At 32.5% G+C, this 20315-nt stretch overlaps 1 protein-coding gene across 1 annotated transcript in view; it reads right to left on the bottom strand.

The window, feature by feature from the left end:
• Positions 1-211: 211 nt before the first annotated feature.
• The window catches only part of LOC114327847 (peroxisomal N(1)-acetyl-spermine/spermidine oxidase), a 62439-nt gene continuing 42335 nt past the window's right edge, over positions 212-20315 (bottom strand). The window contains exon 6 of the mRNA XM_028276552.2: positions 212-18763. Within this exon, the coding sequence (XP_028132353.2) occupies positions 18578-18763 (186 nt within the window). The 3' untranslated portion in view covers positions 212-18577. The remainder of the gene's footprint in view (positions 18764-20315) is intronic.

The following is a 20315-nucleotide window of genomic DNA, read 5'->3' as shown; positions in this document are numbered from 1 at the left end:
TTAAAGGAAATAATTCGCTAAAATTATTATCACGGTGAATGACAGAACGTGAAATGCAATTTTAGATTTCCCTTGTCGAGTATTTCGCCAATCTATTATGCTTTATTTTTCCAACTTAAAAAGCTCAGAGGATAAATAATTTCGAATTATATTTCCTGACTTATTTGACTTTCGACAAAACATTTAGTCCCTTGGTTTAATATTAAACACATTTAGTTTTTTGACAATTTATTATAAACAATATTATTATAAATGACTAGCATAAGCGATATAACTAAACCATTTCATGTAAAAAATGTGATGATTAGCAGTTTTATAAATTTTTCATTAAGTAAAGTTGCCGTTTGAACAAAACAAATAATACAAAAGAAAAGAATAACTTAAATTTCACTTAATATATGGAGTGTAATTAAACACATTAGATGTCGTCTAGTGATCCATCTTAAGAATGATATTGATAAAATAGAAACTGTAATTATAAAACTATGTTTGAAAAATTGAAAGGAAATATGCATTGGGTAGATACTGACGAAAATTTATGGAAAGATAAAGCAAAGTAATATGTGTGTTTGAAACTTATAAAATATTAAATTTCTACAAATACTTTCGGCATTAGATTATCATCGCAGATATTATCAATTTTTAGTAAGTACTCCATGGCCCATGGTAAGCCCGGGTCTTACCAACTATCTGTCTCCAAGCAAATCGACCTTGAGCGACTCTTCGCCAACTTCAGACTCAGCTTCATTAAATCTTCGAATCCGCCGATTATATACGAGATCTTCCTCAACGTCTTTTGCCTCCCGGTGTTCCTCGGTAGAGTTTATTAACTGGTCGCACTTCTGGCATTAATTAAATGTGACCTGCTCATCCTAGCTTGGTTGATTTGACCTCTGTTGGCAGGCCAGGTTCTCAAAATATCATGACTACTCATTGTCCTTCCGTTATCTTCGAATATACTCTTTAATTTTTTTCCCTATATACCTAGCTGATCTTCATACTTCCTTGTAAGGGTTCAAGTTTCTGTCCCATACTATACAACGAATTTTACTTCTTGGAAAAATCCCCGAAACTAATTCTATTATATTATTCACAAAATGTTTTTTTAAGAATTTCTGACTAGGAGTCAATAAATCTGTTGTAATATGGCCTCTACACCAATGTCAGAAATAAAGACTATTTAAGCGAAATTGTTCTTGTTTTGTGACATTTTAATTTTTGGGTCCTTTAAATTTATCCATAAGCCATTGAGAGCTTAAGACCGAAAGTGTTGAGCTAGGAAAAAAATTCACAAAAATCTTCAATTTTCAAATTGGACATTTTAAAATAATTTTAATATATTTTTGCAAACGGTTTTTAGGCGTTAATCTACACTTGAGTCTAGGGTTCTTTACCCATGCGTCATCAGTTAAAGCATATGAAATAAGTCGGTTTACTAAACGCAAAAGCAAGTGACAGAAAGTTGCTACTGCTCCGATCACGGGTTATACATATTATAAAATTTGACGTTATCAAATAAATAGAATGTCAAAAACTGTAAGATTTGCTTTTAAATTTTGGTGTAGAATTAAAGCTACATTTGAAGTGGCTTAATAAATTCTTTTAATATCATTAGCGATTAATAAATAAATAAATAATTTATAAGAAAATTCAATAACATATTTTCTTTTTGTAATTTTATTCACTTTGGCGAAAGCGTAAACACAGCCATTCCTTAAATGTGTGAATGAGGTTAGTTTTATGTTGTAAAAATTAATAATAAATTCACTTACATAAAATTTCAAACTCCAATATAAAATTAGTTGTGAAATCAACTGTTTGTGTAATAAAAAAGCGTCAAAATGCAAAAATTCGATAAAAACAGCAAAAATTCAACAGACTGACAGTCACAAAAGTAAACAAACCAAAACGTCACAAATTATTGTACTTATAATCCGAAAACATGCCCAAACGTCTTTTTTTGTACCCATCTTTTTTCAACGTACTGAGTCTAGAGCGTTCACAAAATGAAGACATATGTTTTTACTTAATAACAGGCGGTAGCTGGTTTGTCTTTAGTTTCATGCGTGGAAGAGAATCTCTCTCTCTCTCTCTTGTCGTTTCCCCATTAGTGAGGATCGTGATTTCTTCCAATATTCCTAACAATGTTTCTCCATTGGAAGATGCTAAGTGGAAGAGAATGCTCCATTGGAAAGAAGTGGAAGAGAATGATGCTAGATAAAAAGTATGTGTTTTATCTCGCCAGGTACTAATGACGCAGGGGTAAAGAATCCTGGACTAAAGTGTAATTCCGTATTCTCCGGAATATATATGAACACCTCCTATCACTTTAGTGACGTTTCTTTTCTCAGTTTGATGCATTTATCAGGGAAACTGGCCGACTCAGTAAACATTAAAAGTGAAATTTTCCTTCATGGAATACTATGTAAGAAAATTAATATCATTGAAAGAACTTTTCATTCCGACTTAAGAAATATTTCGTAAGGAATACAAATTAAATGGTATCAAAATGATGCAAACAAGGAAAATTTTAATTCGTCTATTTAATTTTCAGTCCTCTTTACCTACCTATCCGAATTATCGACCAAATTTCTTTTTCGTTACATTTATGAAAAAGCTAGGTATAAGTGAATCTAACTTTGATCGGAACTAACAAATGAGTCACGTAAAAACGACATTTTAGTAATTTATTACAGAAATCATCCGTTGCAGAAACTCAGGAATATAATCCAATAGTGAACTTTATAAATTCTATAATTTGTTACTTCAAATCCAAATACACTTCTCCAAGAAATTAACGCAACACCTTAAAAATTGGTCATATTTGATGTCTCGAATTTCCTAAACCTGTTGTCCGATTTGTGATTTTTTTAATATTCTATAACCTTATTCTTTAACAATATCGGTATAATAAAATTGTTGCTAGACAGGTTAGTTGTCATTGTATACCGGGTATACTAATCAAACTGTGTTTGTTTTTAAAGTTCGCAACACCCTGTGGAATATTCTAGAATTTATAAAATACTGAAATGAAAACTCAACTATAGCCTCAGATTTTCTTAACATTATGTTTTATCATTCATTCGCTTATGTTGGATAATAAAAAAGTTAGCTACTTTAACAACTAGCCATGCTTTTCATCAATATATCTTCAAGACTAAGTTTTCACTCTAATGGCATATAAAACAACATAATGCTATTCTACACCCCACCAGAATGAAAACAATGGGAACCTTCTCTGGTTACACCTCCGAGGCTTCTACAATATTCAAGCCATACGGATGCTGAGACTAAGGAAGATAAGGGAATTCTACAATTTACAATTCACGTCCCATCTGCTCAGCGCGGTAAAGTTCCAACGGGAATGGTTCCCTTCATACTCCAATCAGAGTAAATGTAAATGAAAAATGAATAACCATTTTCAAATTCGTTGCAAAACGAAAATACAGCCGAACCATATTCTAGTCCAATCAGAGAGTGCAGCAAGCACCTCTACCGGTTTCGAAACTTATTAGTCTCTCATCAGGAGGCACATATGCTGCTCTCCCTGATCCAACCAAAACAAACCCCAGCGTGCAGTCCCGGATTGCAACGAACGAAATGGCATAGATGCCCTATACATTTACTCTGATTGGAGTATGAAGGGAACCATTCCCGTTGGAACTTTACCGCGCTGAGCAGATGGGACGTGAATTGTAAATTGTAGAATTCCCTCATGTTCCTTAGTCTCAGCATCCGTATGGCTTGAATATTGTAGAAGCCTCGGAGGTGTAACCAGAGAAGGTTCCCATTGTTTTCATTCTGGTGGGGTGTAGAATAGCATTATGTTGTTTTATATGCCATTAGAGTGAAAACTTAGTCTTGTTGTAGCAGTTGCCGCTAGGGCATCTATGCCATTTCGTTCGTTGCAATCCGGGACTGCACGCTGGGGTTTGTTTTGGTTGGATCAGGGAGAGCAGCATATGTGCCTCCTGATGAGAGACTAATAAGTTTCGAAACCGGTAGAGGTGCTTGCTGCACTCTCTGATTGGACTAGAATATGGTTCGGCTGTATTTTCGTTTTGCAACGAAATTGAAAATGGTTATTCATTTTTAATATATCTTCATTTTCTGCTTAGTTTAATATACAAGCCTAAAGCAAGCTATGAAAAATTAATAATTTGATAAATGTCAATTTGTTAACAGTCAAAAAGTGTCTGATTTGTTGTGAAAATTAGTAGATTTATTATTTAAAGTTTTAATTAAGTCCGTAATTTTTTTTGGTGTTTGGTGGAAATGGAACGCGCTACAAGGAATTTGACCAGCAATGAGTGTGTTCAACCAGTGACCTTACATGACGAAGGACTTAGCTACCATGCTATCGGCTCCTTATATTGGTAACATTTTTTTTTGCGAATCCACGATAATGCAATACCTCACGTTGCACGAACTGTAACCAAATATTTACAACAGGTAAATCTTCGGACTTTGAATTGGCCACCGCATAGTCCAGATTTGAACCCGATCGAACATTTGTAGGACATAATTGGCAGAAGATTACGACAGCGTTTGTCACCTCCTAGAATTAGAACCTTACAAGAGGTAGAAACAGTAGCTTTCGAGATTTGGAATGATATTTATCAATACCAAAATAACAAACATCATTTGTAATATCTCTAAGTACATATCTCTTTTATTATCGAACATAAGCGAATGAATTAAAAATCAAAATGTTAAGAAAGCCTAAGGCTACAATTGAGTTTTTAAAATGCTAGAACATTCCACAGGGTATTCCGAACTTAAAAAAACACAGTATGATTGTTACATCCGATATACAATGACATTTACCTGTCTAGCAACAACATTATTACAGCGATATTATTAAATAATATTAAAAAAATCAGGACAACAGGTTTAGGAAATTAAAGACATCAAAAATGTTAAAATTTAAGATGATGCGTTAATTTATTGGAGTAGTGTAAATCAAGAATATCTTCGATATGCAAAATAATTTTAGGCAATCACTGGAAGATTTATAATATTAAAAATTACAAAACTGCTTCATAAAGCACATTTGGCAACACCGAATTACATGATACAATGATAACAAAGTATAGAAAATCTACAATTGTGTGGTTATTAACGATGGTGAAATTAATTGAATGTAGCTACTGATGATAGCGATAAATTACAAAACGATTCAAATGGTGTAATACATAAAAAGCAGATATTTCGATAGAGCACGTCACAATCATCGATAGCATTTTCTTAAAATGAAAAATAGTTATAATAGTTTTATTTAACGTTTTTCGTTAGTTCTGACAGTGTGATGAAGGGCCTTACGTGATAACGGATTGCTTTCAATTTTAATATTTGAGTTCCAACATACGACATCTGTTACATATTTACAGCAACAACAATAATTAATGTAATTATAGTACCTGTCGAAAGCAAGATACTTTTGTTGTTTGAGATTTAAAAAAAGTCAAATATCGTTTAGTAGTTTAGTTAACTACTTTCAGAAAGCATCATCGTTCCAGAAATTATTAACCAAGTCAAAGTCATCTCTACTTCGCAAGCCACGTTGTTGTACATTTGGCAACGTTGTAGGTAGACCAGTTTTTGTATCCTTCATTTTGTTTACATCATAGTTGATATTTTTCTAGCGAATGAAGACAATTAGAAGGGTAAAACATATATTCATGATGTTTCTTTAAAGTGAATCCTTTAACATCGACCTCGTGTTAATATAATTTTAAATTTTGTCTCAGTTATCATGTAATTTAAAGATATGTATAACTTAAAATGTGTCTAGTTTCAACTACCATCAAGATGTTTCATTGATGATGGCTCGACTGGATCGAAAACGTTTTGAAGATTTACAATCCTTCTGGATGATTTTTAAATTTTTCTTTAAATAAAAAAATATACCATAATATATTGTTTTTTCATTTTTTATCTTGAAGATATTGATATTCCAAAAATGGACTGGATTGCTCAAAGTGCAGACCTGAATGCTATTGAGCATATATGAAACCTTGTTAAAAGGCATATAAGACGTCATATACTTGGTCCAACAACATGTGAAGAGGTTCGAATTGCTCTTACTGAGGAACTTACAATTTTCCTCAAAGGGACATATAAAACGTGGTCAGTTCTTTGCCAAATCGAATGATGAGTGACATCCAGAACCGTAGTGGTGCCTTGAAATGAGTGATACATGCCTCTTCTTGACTGTATAATTCAATTATTGTTATAACTGTAACTGTAATGGTACATCGAAATTTTCAATACATTTATTTTCTCAAATTTTGCATTGTTTTCCATTTGTTACTTAAGCAATATACAGTGATGAGCACGCTATTAACCGTCAAAATAATGAAAAAGATAGACAACATAATGCGTTGTGAAATATAAAAAGATATGAAATTAGTTATCGGTATAAACCTGTAAAACATGACCACTTACCATGGTTTCCGGCCTTTAGACGTTAGCTTTTTTTTCGTTTCGACTGACACAACTAAACGTTAAAATATGACAAGGTAGTAGCTGAATATTTTTTGCCTGAGGGAATGGGAAAACTGTGTCTGTTTAATTTTTAAATTAGTTTTTAAATAAAAATATTTTAAAAATTAAAGTAAAATGATTAACTCATTAATTATAATCTTTGATTTCAATTTATTTCTGGACAGCCTTGCTTAAAAACTCCTCATTCTATTCGTTCTAAAAGCTCCGTCGAAATTATTTAAAAAAAAAAAAATTATGTCACGTTAACGTCATACTTATGACTAAAGTCAACTAGCTCTTATCTAACGTCTAAAGGTGCGAAACTATCGTAAGTAGTAATGTTATATAGGTTAATACCGATAATTTCCCACCTCTACTATTTTCATTTCTTTTTATCTCACAACTTAATACGTTTTCCATCTTTTGCGTTATATTACCGGTTATTAGCGCGCACATCACTGTAAATGTACTATCGATGATTTTTGCGTTTTAAGATAACATTTAAGATTAATTTTTGTACTTACAGATCTTTAATATTAACAAATATATTATTTTGATGTTTAACAGTATGAGAATTATATTTTTTATTATTAAAAGATTATAATATTTAAAAATCGACGATTCTTTAGAGTTTATTCAACACATTTTTATACTTATATTACTTACAAGTTTACATCATTAAAATAAATAGTTAAAATTACTTTTAAATTTGATTTGTGCATTTTTATAACATTACATGTCAGATAGTAAATAAAAATAAAATAAATATTGCACACACGCTTGTTCAATTGAAACCCATCTTTGGCCTGGTTAGGCTTGGAAACAGTTATAATCATTCAACTCATGTTCTACAATGTTAGTTATGTTTATGATCATCACACTGATCAGTTCCTTTCATATGTAATTGACTGCGATTAACTTATGTATTGTCACTTAAAAATGGTTTTGTTGTTAACTTAAAGAAAGCTCCTTTAATTAACACGACGAAAACGCCCAGGGAAGCTCTCACGTAGTGGCATTCTTCTGCACGATAATGCGTAATAGACGGAGAGGCAGCGCTGAAAAATCTCTTTGAATTTACTAAAGTTAGATTTTTCACAGTTGATTACTGTCATTGTGTAGATAAACATACTGCGGTCGGTCAAGCGAAACGTAGAACAGGGGTTACTGAGAGGGTATCAAAGTTGCTTTCCTAGGAAGGTAGTTAAATCCATTTACTAAAGCTGAAAATCAGTACACACATTCTAAATTGAATATAAATAAAAGTTATTATAGTCGGTCAGCTGAATGACGGGGCAGAGCCGGTCGGTCGGCCTCAATGAATGTACAGGGTTATTCACTATATTTTGACCCCCTTGTAAACTGCTTTATTTACAGAATTAGAAAAAAATGTAAAATACAAAAGTTATTCGATTTTTTAATTATGATTTTTTGACATATATACCGTACTAGTGACGTCATCCATCTGGGCGTGATGACGTAATCGACTATTTTTTTAAATGAGCATAGGGGTCGTGTGCTAGCTCATTTGAAAGGTTATTCAATTCTCTATACAGTACTATAAACATTAAGATCATTATTAATACAGGGGGTCCAAAAAAATTTTGAATTATCAATTAAACAATTAATTTAATTAAAAAAATTTTTTTTGGACACCCTGTATAATTAATCATGTTAATGTTTATATTACTGAATAGGGAATTGAATAACCGTTCAAATGAGCTAGTACTCGACCCTTATTCCCATTTACAAAAATAGTCGATTAGATCATCACGCCCAAATGGATGACGTCACTAGTACGATATATATGTCAAAAAATCATAATTTAAAAATCGAATAACTTTTGTATTTTACATTTTTTTCTAATTCTGTAAATAAAGCAGTTTACAACGGGGTCAAAATATAGTGAAAAACCCTGCACATTCACTGGGGCTGACCGACCGGCTCTGTCCCGTCATACGGCTGACCGACTATAATAATTTTTATTTATATTTAATTTAGAATGTGTGTACTGGAATTACCTTCGTAGGAAAGCAACTTTGATACCCTCTCAGTAACCCCTGTTCTATGTTTCGCTTGACCGACCGCAGTATGTTTCTCTACACAATCACAGTAATCAACCGTGAAAAATCTAGCTTTAGTAAATTCAAAGAGATTTTTCAGTCCTGCCTCTTGGACTATAGGTGCTGTATTTAAAAATTGATTTATTTTGTGCTAAATGTCTGGTCTATTATAAAAGGTATGATTTACATCTTTAGTACTGTATAGATGACTTTTCAAATGAGCTAGCACACGACCCCTATTCTCATTTTAAAAAAATAGTCGATTACGTCATCACGCCAAGATGGATGACGTTACTAGTACGATATATAGGTAAAAAAATCATAATTAAAAAATCGAATAACTTTTGTATTTTACATTTTTTTCTAATTCTGTAAATAAAGCAGTTTACAAGGGGGTCAAAATATAGTGAATAACCCAGAACATTCATTGGGGTCGACCGACCGGCTCTGTCCCGTCATACAGCTGACCGACTATAATAACTTTTATTTATTACAATTTAGAACGTGTGTACTGATTTTCAGCCTTAGTAAATGTATTTAATTACCTTCGTAGGAAAGCAACTTTAATACCCTCTCAGTAACCCCTGTTCTACGTTTCGCTTGACCGACCGGAGTATGTTTCTCTACACAATCACAGTAATCAACTGTGAAAAATGTAGCTTTAGTAAATTCAAAGAGATTTTTCAGCGCTGCCTCTTGGACTATAACCTCATGATGCCAAATTAGTGAAGTTCTAATATGAAAAAAAAAATCTTCAAAGAAAGAAATAGAGGATATTAGAGTATCCACGCAATAGTCCTGATTTATTGCCTTGAGATTTTCACAACTTTCGGCCACTGAAGAAGGCGTTAAAAGGTAATCGTTTTCAGTCGGACGCAGAAGTAAAAAATGCCGTAAAAGAATTCTTCTAAAAACAGCGACAAGAATGCTGTAAACAAGGTATACATGGGTTCGTGAAACAATGGGATATGTCCCTTAATTGTAATGATAAAAGCATTTTTAGATATCTTTGCCAATAAATTTTGGACCAGATGGGTTTCAATTGAACAAGCCTCGTAAATATAAGAATACGATTCTAATAATCTAAAAAAATGTCTGCCAGATATTTTGGTTAATCACACAATTTTCATAAATGCTATAATACATTAACAAAGACAGCAACGTGAAAAGTGATTGTTTAAACTTATCTTAGTTTTTAATAGGTTAGAAAGGCAATCCTTCGTTGCAACAAATACCTAATGCATGCAAAACCGATGACTAAAGGTTTCGCAAATATAACATAATCAAAAGTAGGTCAATCTTTGTTTAAACTTGACTTTTGGATATTTAAAATGGGCAACAATGTTAAGCTAGGTCGTTATTACTATAATTATGTATTAGGTTTTCTCATTGATATATTGTAAATAAAGTTGGTGTTTAACGAAAGTGGTTTTTTAACTCTGCCTATCTTGTGTGATACATCTGCTATAAACCACTTGTCGATAAGTTTATAAATAGAGAACGACTGAACAACATAAGATACTGATGACACTGTCATTTTTGCAGAGTCTAGAAGGTCTGCAGATGCTTGTCTTGGGGGTAGCAGAAGTAGGCTTGAGCTTAAGTTAAACATAAAAAAAACAAAATTCATCGTTATAAACAAAAATATGATAATACCGGAACAATTATTATTTAATCAAGCCAGAGGCGTGCGGTCCATGGAAGCGGGGGAAGCGCCGCTTCCCTATTTATTCGTCGATATAAGAAAATATATTAGTAATTAATATTTAATAATAAAATTTTTTCCCTAATCCAAATAATCTACATATTACCTAGCCAATAGGCATTGAAAAATATTAAAAATTAATCGCGTACGAACGAACTCAATATGCACACAATTCAACTATTTGGTCCACTCCTGGCAGAAGCGCATCTCAAAATCGCCGCTTGTCATGCAGTTGTCCCTTTTAAAATTGGTCAGGGTTCAATGACCGCAGCCACTAGTCGCGCGAATTTTGGTATGCCATGGAAGCGCTCGTCGTATCGCCTTCCCGAAAGTGAGATGCTCCGACTGTTACTGCTGCTAAGGGGTGCTTAGTTATTACATACATTCGCTTAAAGAATATTTCGATTTAAATTTTTTTGCAGAGATATTTCCTTTTACTGATCTTTTATTTGACATTTTACAGAAATCAAATGGTATTGCATTTTGTATAACACAAATTGATGACTTTATTAATACGATAATTAAAAAAACGAGAGCAGTTTAAAAATATTTGGGATAAAACTGAACATATGGGGTTTGAACATGAAAGAAAAATAATGAAGATTGATAATTTCGGAGACAGAGAGACAGAGAAAACAGAGGAAACAAAGAGACCTTTTGACAATATTCTACAACAAATGCATTCTAGCTTTCAAAATTTTAACGATTTAAAATTTGTAGAATTATATATAATCTTAATATTTCTAATTATAATTCATCAAAATTTCCCACAGAGGAATTTATGTCATTACGATTAAATAATGAAAATTTTTTGATATCCCAGCTTTGCATTCTCAGTTAAGTATCATGTATGAAACAACTGGCATGAATGATAAAGAAATACCCAGAAATCTGGGATTTCTTTATAACTACTGGTTTAAACAAGTCGCTGTGTGAAGTGGTCAAGTTGTGTGAATTAGTACTACTAACTATCCCAGCCACAAGTGCATCAGTTGAACGAAGTTTTGCAGTATTAAGATGCATTAAAAGGTTCAAATTAAGAGTTTAAAAGAAATTCAACAAGCGAAGACAGACTTTGAAAGTTAGCCCTATTATCCATTAAAAAAGACTGCATTCAACAATTATCAGAAGTTGATAGGAGAATAGACCTCGAGTATAAATAAGTGTCATTTTAGTGAAAGTTGTGTGTTGTGGAAAATACCTCGGAGTATATTTTTTTTTTAAATATGATTCTTCTTTAGAAAACCAAGCCCGGCGCGAGGACTCAAGGCCCGAGCTAGCAATACAGATCAATGATAGGTCACTAGTCACTAGAAATAGCGGGAATAGAGTGCCTCACGCATTCACGCGTCACGGATTTAGTGTGTGAGTCCTTGTACGCAGGACGTCTCACATAATTAAGTACTTTGCCGATAGAGAGCCCCTGCGCATCAGAGTGTTATCAGGTGGAAAGTTGCTCGACCCTCGACACTTAAGAAAATATTTTTATATCCTTATTGAATGGCTTCCCCTTTCGAAAAAGTCACCGCACGCCACTGAATCAAGCTGTATCAAAAATCACCAACTTTTGCTATTTGAGTGCAAATTAAAAAGAACAGTGGAAACACTCGACGGAAATTAAGATATTAAGATGAGGATCGAAAAGGAAAGATCAGCTTTCTTCAAAATGAAAAAAAAATCGTGAACTAGTCATAAGAATAAAACGTCAATCCGAAGCTCAATACAAATAGAGATAGTAGACAAATATGTATATGGAACACGAGAAAAAAATAGTAGAGATAAGATAAGAGGGCACACTTAAAAATGTATCAGATGGGGTTTAATGACTTGCAAAGTCTATCGAACTCGTTCGCATACAAAAGGACAGAACGGTTATTTTCGGGGAAAGCCTATAACCAACAGAGGATGCATCCTTCTGAATAATAATGATAATGAATCCAATGATACTTAAAAGTATATTTATTAAAAATGTCAAGAATTTATTTAATTAATGGCCGGTTTCACCAACAACAAATAAATCAATGAATAGTTATTTGTAGAATAAAATTTATTAGTCGATTTTTATTGTGTGTCAATATAATTTTGATAATTTACGGTTCAATGACGAATTTTCTTTGTGAAATATTTAAAGTAAGATTAACTTGTGAATTTATTCGAAGAGTAAATATTTATTTGATAAATAAAAAAAAGAATGTGTGTGTACTTTGTACGCACGTAAGAAGTTATACTTCTATTATTATGATTTAAACGAAATTAATATACTTAACAGGTTATTTGTATTTTATTTAAATATTAAACTAACTTTCTTTACCTACCACTTTTAATTTTTTTTTATTAAAACGATACCAAAAATATAAAATAAAAAGAATGTGTGTGTGTGTGTGTACTTTGTACGCACGTAAGAAGTTATACTTCTGTTATACGATTTCAACGAAATTAATATACTTTAAGCAGTTTATTTATATTGTATTGAAATATTAAACTAAGTTTAATACTTACTACTTCTCAAAAATTTTTATTAAAACAGTGCCAAAAATTAAAATAATAAAAGAATAAAACACACACAAACAAACACATTGGAAATTGCCACAAATGATTTCTGAACAATGTAGGAAAAATTTTTAACTAAATACGTATTTTCTGAAAAAAAAAAAATTATATAATAAATAAACTTACAATCATAAAATGTATAAAAAAAATAAAAAAATAAAAGTTTCCATTGGGGTTCGAACCCGCTTATCAGCGCAGTTAGTATTGAAATTGATTCACCTTAAACTTTTACCCACGGAGACCATGTGTCATTATGTGCGAAGATCAACTAACTAAACGGATTAAACTTTTGACGGTTCTGAATTTAACCAAATTCTTTTGATTTTAAATTGAAATTATTTAGAATTGAAAGAAATATTAAAATACAACAAAACATAGAGTAAGAAAACAATATATTAGGTGAATATTGATAGAAATTTTGATGGTAATCAAATTATGTAAATCAAAGCATTACATACTATTTTGGTAGGTTCTTTTTAAATTTTCCAAATAGGTAGGTATCTACCTATGAAATTTTTTATTAGGATACTGAAACATTTACAATTATTACGTACCTGTCGCTTTTAAAAAACTATTTAAAAAGTCACTACAATAATATAAACTTGCTTTTTTCTCTGCCATCACAACAATAAAAACTAATATTCTTCTTCTTCATGTGCATCTCCTCTAAGAAGGTTGGCAACCATCACGGCAATTCGCACTTTTGATACCGCTGCTCTAAAGAGATCAGCAGAAGTGCAATTAAACCAAGTTCTCAAATTGTTTAACCAGGAGATGCGTCTTCTTCCGCGACTCCTTCTAATATACACAACATTAACTTGTTTATCCAAAATCTCCATATTGAACAATTATTGACAGATGATTTTAACACCCAATCAGATCCCGTATAACGTTTATACCATACTGTCGGTGTGCGCATGCGCCCAGTAAAACAAAAAATTTACCCTCGTGCCTAAAGAAGTATAACTTAAAAAAAAAGGAATATGAATCGTCCGGGATTTGAACCCGGGACCTCTTGATCTCCGGTCACACGCTCTACCACTGAGCTATATACCTTTTGCTTTGACAGGTTACAAGATTTCTCATACATACTGACAAATTTAATAGACCAAGTGAAGTGTACAAAAATACTTTAAATGAGGACCCTAGAGGAAAAGGGGTATAAGTGACAAAAAGTAAATTTCGAGTAAACGCTGTTCAAAGTTCAGCTTTCACTTTAATTGCCACGATTTCTTAATGGTAGATTTTCTTAACCGGTTTAGTAACTGTAGGCATTATTATTCTTAATTATAACAAAAAATCATGATTTTATTAACATTACTCATTTTGGAGCCATTTTTATGTTACTAAGTAGCACTTGTACCCCTTTACTTCTAAGAATTGTAACATAAAGGCAAAACATTTAAAAAGATTATAAAGTTTTTGTACAAATTTATTCTTTACCATAACACTAATACATAATTGATTTATGATTCATCGGCATCAGTGTCGTAATGATGTTCCAACTCGTCATTTTCGACTTCCGCTTCTTCTGAGTTTATAAGTTCTTTAGCTTGTTGACCATCATGTCGCAGATTTGTGAAAAACTCATGGTAAATTGGAGGTATGTAGTTAAGCAGCTGTTGCAGATTTGAATATTTGGCCTGCTTAATGAGAGGCCTTCTGTCAATCGGTACTGGTAAGAGATCTGGCAGAAGGACAGTGTTTTTGCCAACTCGAGTGGGTTTCATAGATAGCTCACTAAACTCTTCCATGCTACCTCCAGCTGATTTCTTGTAAAACAGGGTTAAAGGTTTGTCCTACTGAAAATGTAACCATTGCATACTCTGTATTCCACTTACGTTTTTCTAGAAGTATGGCGCAAGTGTTTGAAAATCTAAAAAATCGCCATTTTCCATCTGTACTGTAAAGAACTTTCTACTTGTAGAAGTTACCAGCTCCATCCAATGTTGTGGTACATACAGGTCCTTTTTGGTTCCTTTCTTTTTTAACTCTATTAAACCAAAATTTTCGTCACACTCATTATAAGAATGGCCACTTTTAAAAAATCGATGATCCACTGTTTGAATATTAGTGTTTCTGACAATGTAGAGCCAAAATTTGACTGTCAGATGACTATTGTTTTGGCCTCCACAATTGTCTCTAAATGTAGTTATGTGTTTTATAGATGGGGAAAGGCTTCCGATATATTTTAGGAGACAAGATGATATTTCCTGACATCCACGTGACGCCTGACCTTCGTGCCACATAATGAAGTGGGTCGTTCCATTCTATAGGTTATGGACCCCTAAGTTATACGTCCACAGTTGCCTTAGATAGTATGCTTTAGACGTTGACACATTGGGAGTTGGCATAGTTTTTTGTAAGTCGAAGATGAACGCAACTTTGCTAGATCCTTTAGGTCATGACACTCTTCTTTTGCTATTCTGGCGGCTTCCGCCTTACGCAAGTGTAAGTCTTTTTCTCTCTGAGCTAAATCTTTTTCTTCTGCCGAACAGTGATTTATTTTTATCTGAAATTTGTCACATTTGTCACAGGTGTCTGTACTTGGCCTTTTGAAACTAAGGTTGAAATGAGTATTAAAAATATTTCTGTAAAAGCTTTCCTTTACAGGTTCTTCTTGTTTTTCCTCCTTACAGAAATCACAATAAAGTTTATACATTATTTTCAAATTACACTCCTGAGGAAGATACCTCCTATTCGGAGTCTTATTTCTAGTGTAGTGGCTTGTGTACTTAGGGAACTTATTAATATGTTCTTTTATGATTTCAATTGCCCTTTCAGAAATTTTGTTTGAGGGTGAATTTTTTCCTCTTTTATTTATGCATGTCTCGCCCGAGGAGACTATTTTTGCTTTCAACTACATTTTATAAACGTTTGTTGGAGACATCAAGAGTTTTAATTATAAACTCTTTACATACTCTAAATCCTCCCAGATTAAAAACACATGACACCTCTTTGTTGCTAACTGCATTTAGATTTTTTTTACAGGCTCAATTTGTATGGATTCATTTAGAAAAGCTGTTTGGAGATTCCAGTTACCCAATGACCAATACTCTTTACAAATTGAAAGTCTTTGTTCTTGTGAAATAATATTGGTACATTTATACCTACAATGATGATTTTGAAGTTCTCGTAACTTTTTAGCTCCATGAATATTGTGCTTTTGGTCCATGTAAGCTTTTTTTCCATACATCTGGCCTCCGAATCCTTTTCTTGCCAGCCTGCTTTGGTGGTGGAAACGCATTAGCAGGTAAATGCTCTATCACTGGCTCTGCATTCCCATCTTCTTCTTCCGGATCATCTGCTGGATCTACAAAAAAATGAAAACATTACATTCATTGCTATTTTCAAATTTCTTAAATATTTTACTTTCAATAAAAAAGTTGCAAATTTACTTAAATAGCGATCTTAATAACAAGTGTACACTCAGCCAATAACAAGTGTGTTACATTTTTTACTTGCAGAGCTAAATAAAAACACTTACGTATGAAAAGGTGCTCACTTATTTATTGTCAACTATTTTAAACAGTAGGAGCAAACAGTATTCCTTAACTTACCTTCAATTTTTAGGATACGTACATCCATCTCGTTCAAAGCTTCAAACAAACAGCACGAACTCTTCTTAAAAGCACTGTAGTTAATAATAACGTAAAACACTGCAGTTTACAATAAAGTAATACTTTAATGACAAAGTAAAATTGCTTTAGAAGAGCTATTCCACAACCCATCCGAAATAATAACAAACTCAACTAACAGTCTGACACAGTGGAACAGGGGTACAAGCGCACTCGTATCTCTTCTCCTCCAAGCCCTACTCATAGTTGGCTTGGAGGTTAAGTAACTTGTCGCTAGAAAGCAGCACCTGTTACGATTTATCGCTTAGATCTCTTTACCTCCAAATAGAATGAAATATTTCCAGTTCAGAAGTGCATTTATCTCAATATTTACAAAAATGTCACTTATACACCTTTTCCTCTAGGGTCGTCAAATATACTTACTATTATTATAAAATATCTTATTCCCGAGGAAGACAAATACAAAGACACAAAAATTATAATAAATAATAAATTTACTAAGAACACTAATATATCCTTTTATATGATATAATATGACATTTGCGCTGATACATACATATCTTGAAAGATTAGCAACGAAATACATACTGTCTGTGTGCGCATGCGCCCGGCATTATAAAATTTCACTCTCGATCGTAAAGAAGTACAACTTCAATAAAATATGTCTTTTTTGCCGTTGGTGAAATGCAGAGCTGTCAGATTTATTGATCAAATAACTTTATTAAACTACTAATCGGCCATTAGTTGTTGAGGCATTAATCTAAAAAAATCAACTGAATTTTTTTTCTGATTTTGCTGACAATTTCTGATTTGAATACCTAAATATAGGTAAAGTATTTATTTTTCTTCAACTATGTTAATTTATCTATTATTTTAACAAAGTATATCAATTTCTCTAGAAGCCTATACGCATAATCCAAAAACTCGGTTATGTTATATGAAACAAGATATCCAGCAGCATTTTCAAGATTATTAATAATTTAGTTGAAAAAAATTACTATACAAAAAATAGTACAGGGGATAATCAAATAAAACCCTTAAAAGTATATGCCTGGCTGCCTTTTTCAATAAGTCAAAGCAAAAGAAAAAATTATTCTGAAAAGGACTATGACTGCCTTTATTAAACCGAAGATAATTATATCCATAATTTTCGGATATACAAAAATCATAATTGTGGAAGACTAGCCAGACTTACTTTAAAAATTGAATTTACTATTTTTTTTTAATTACTTGTAGGACACCGTAAGTATGTAATTATTATATATCTGTACCACTTTCCTGTATATATGAAAAGTGTTTTATTAGAGGTGATTTAAATGGGCATATTGGTAGAACAAGAGAGGGAATAGAAAGTGTAAGTTGAGGGATGGGAATAAGAAATGATGAGGAAAACATTGTGATTGACTCTGCAGTGGCAGGGAAAATTAGATCGATTCTGTTATATGTAGAAGAAACCACCTAAAAGAGATCACCAACTGTAAAGTAATAAAGTGAGTGTCTAGCTATTCAGGAAGGATAGAAAAATAGGATATGAAGCGGAAATAATATTAACTATTAAAAGACAACAACTTGAGTACTTTACTTATGTGATGCAAGGCAAAATTCGAGGAAAGAGAAGTGTGGGAAGACGAAGAATATCCCAGTTTAAGAACTTGAGGAAATGGTTTGAATACTACTGCAATAACAGCGACATTAACAAGAAGTGTTACAAATTGTTTGCACATGTAAATAGATAATTTAAAATTTCTCTCATGAGGAAGATTTTGTAAGGTGAAATATGTGAAGTTAACAATGCTTGTGAAGCTGAAAAAGTTTTAAGAACGTAATTTACTGTAGAACAACATCTGCAACAACCTACTGCCGTCCATTTATATTATATTAGTATATAAATATACCAATCAAAATATTCCTGCAGTTAGCAGATAGATACTGAGACACTAACTACTAATAAGTTCTGAGAGAAGCGAGGATTCTTTCATTTAACGAAGAACCTGCTTATGGTAGCTTTTGGCATTTAACTTTTCAAGGCTTTCGTTTGACTATACCGCTTAATACAAATCGTTGTTTATCAGTAGCTCTACTTTCAAATCAAAAAATCTACCAAAATTACTTGAATCTTACGCTTCAGTACCACTCGGCTTTCCTACAGAACAACCGTTTCAAAATAAACAATTACGAAATGTTTTAAGGCAATTTCACTCTAGGCAAATCCCTTGCACCCACGAACTCAAGTCCGTGGCGTCTCCACAATCGACGACGATTTCTTCTGAATTGTCAGTTGTCATAAGGATTTGTGCAACAGTTCTGCCGCTTAAGTAGGCCCCGTGAACAGTCGAATAGAAGCTGCTGTGCGTGTGTTCACCGGCAAACAAAAGCACAGGCTGAAACAAAACATAAATGTTATACGCTGCTAAATAAAAACTGTGTAAAATTGATTTTTTTTATCTTCATGCAAAAAACAGAACTCTATTTCATTTTTGGGAAAAGTTATTTACTATATAATCGAATCTTATGATTCTATGTAATAATAATAGAGGTATGCAAAGTCTGCAGATAGTGTGCTACTTTCTTTATAAACAAAATGACGCCCGAAAATCGTGTTTTTTTCAATGTTTGCTCTATAACTCCAAAGATTTTAACTTTACACCAAAAAAACCCAAATAAAAATTCATCATAATTAAATTTTGCATAGAGACGTGTTTTTCCCGATTTACTTCGATGAAAATTTTCCCCGGAAAATGCGGGGTTTTCCAACAAAATCTTTAATTTTCAACTAAAATTTTAGGGAAGTAATTGTTTATCAATAATTAAATAAATTGGTAATATAAAAGCCCTTTTCTTATAGATTATAATTGCAGAAGCCGATGGAAATTGAATGAACAGTTTAGCAACAATTGAATTGTTAATTACAAATTTACGGTCGCTATAATAACCACAATAATTATGATACACAAGAATAATGATTTTTGTATAAAAAGATACTGTACCTATGTAATGTACTTTACAGAATTGAAATTGGACTATATAGGCGGCCCCAGGAATATTTTAAATTTATAAACAATATTTTGGCTTATAAACAAATAGAATATCTCGGGAAATATTAAATTAAATTAAATAATGGAAACTGTATTGGAAAAAAAGCGTCAGGAATCTTCTTTTAAAAGAAAAATCGTTTAATTGTGATAAGTGATAAGGTATACCGATCTATATATGTATATATCTATATTCTATTCAAAAAATTTTCCCAACCCAAAATGGTGGATGTGTGAAATATTCGTAAGGGGATTTCTCCACATTTTCTATTTCATTTGATTGATTTCGTACTAGTGGTCGTTGAACCAATAACTTCTACATCTTTTGTTTTTTTTTCTGATTCTGGCTTTGATTTAGAACTAGAACCTTTAGCCACGTAATTGTATAACTTATCACTAAGTCAGAGGAGTAATGTGTAGTGTGTAGTGTGTGTATTGAGTAAGTGTCTTGTTACTTTGCAAAGTCGACGTCATTGTCTTTGCAGAGACGCTAATTGTTTCCGAACGTCTGCGGTCCCTCTGGTGAGTACCAATCCATCTTTTGTTTTAAACATATATTTTACTTTAAGTAATTAGGGAATTAAAACTTGAGACTGTCATTGTCAGATTTGGCGTAGATCTACGCTTCTGCTATGTCTAGGTCTCGAATGTTGTTTTTGAGTGGAATGTGTCTAAAGATATTCAACCTCTCATCTTTATTGGTGAGCCCAGAGAGGTTGAAGAGGGCGAAACACATTTCTAAGAACTAGTGTTTGGATCTTTAATTCTATTCAAAAAATTTTCCCAACCCAAAATGGTGGATGTGTGAAATACTCGTAAGGGGATTTCTCCACATTCCCTATTTCATTTGATTGATATCTATATATTCGATCCATCACCTTTTAATTTCGGTCCTCTTTCT

This window comes from Diabrotica virgifera, chromosome 5, assembly GCF_917563875.1.
Source record: "Diabrotica virgifera virgifera chromosome 5, PGI_DIABVI_V3a".
Taxonomy (NCBI): Eukaryota; Metazoa; Arthropoda; class Insecta; order Coleoptera; family Chrysomelidae; genus Diabrotica; species Diabrotica virgifera.
Note: the sequence above shows the minus strand (reverse complement) of the source record. Positions and strands in the feature narration are given on the sequence as shown.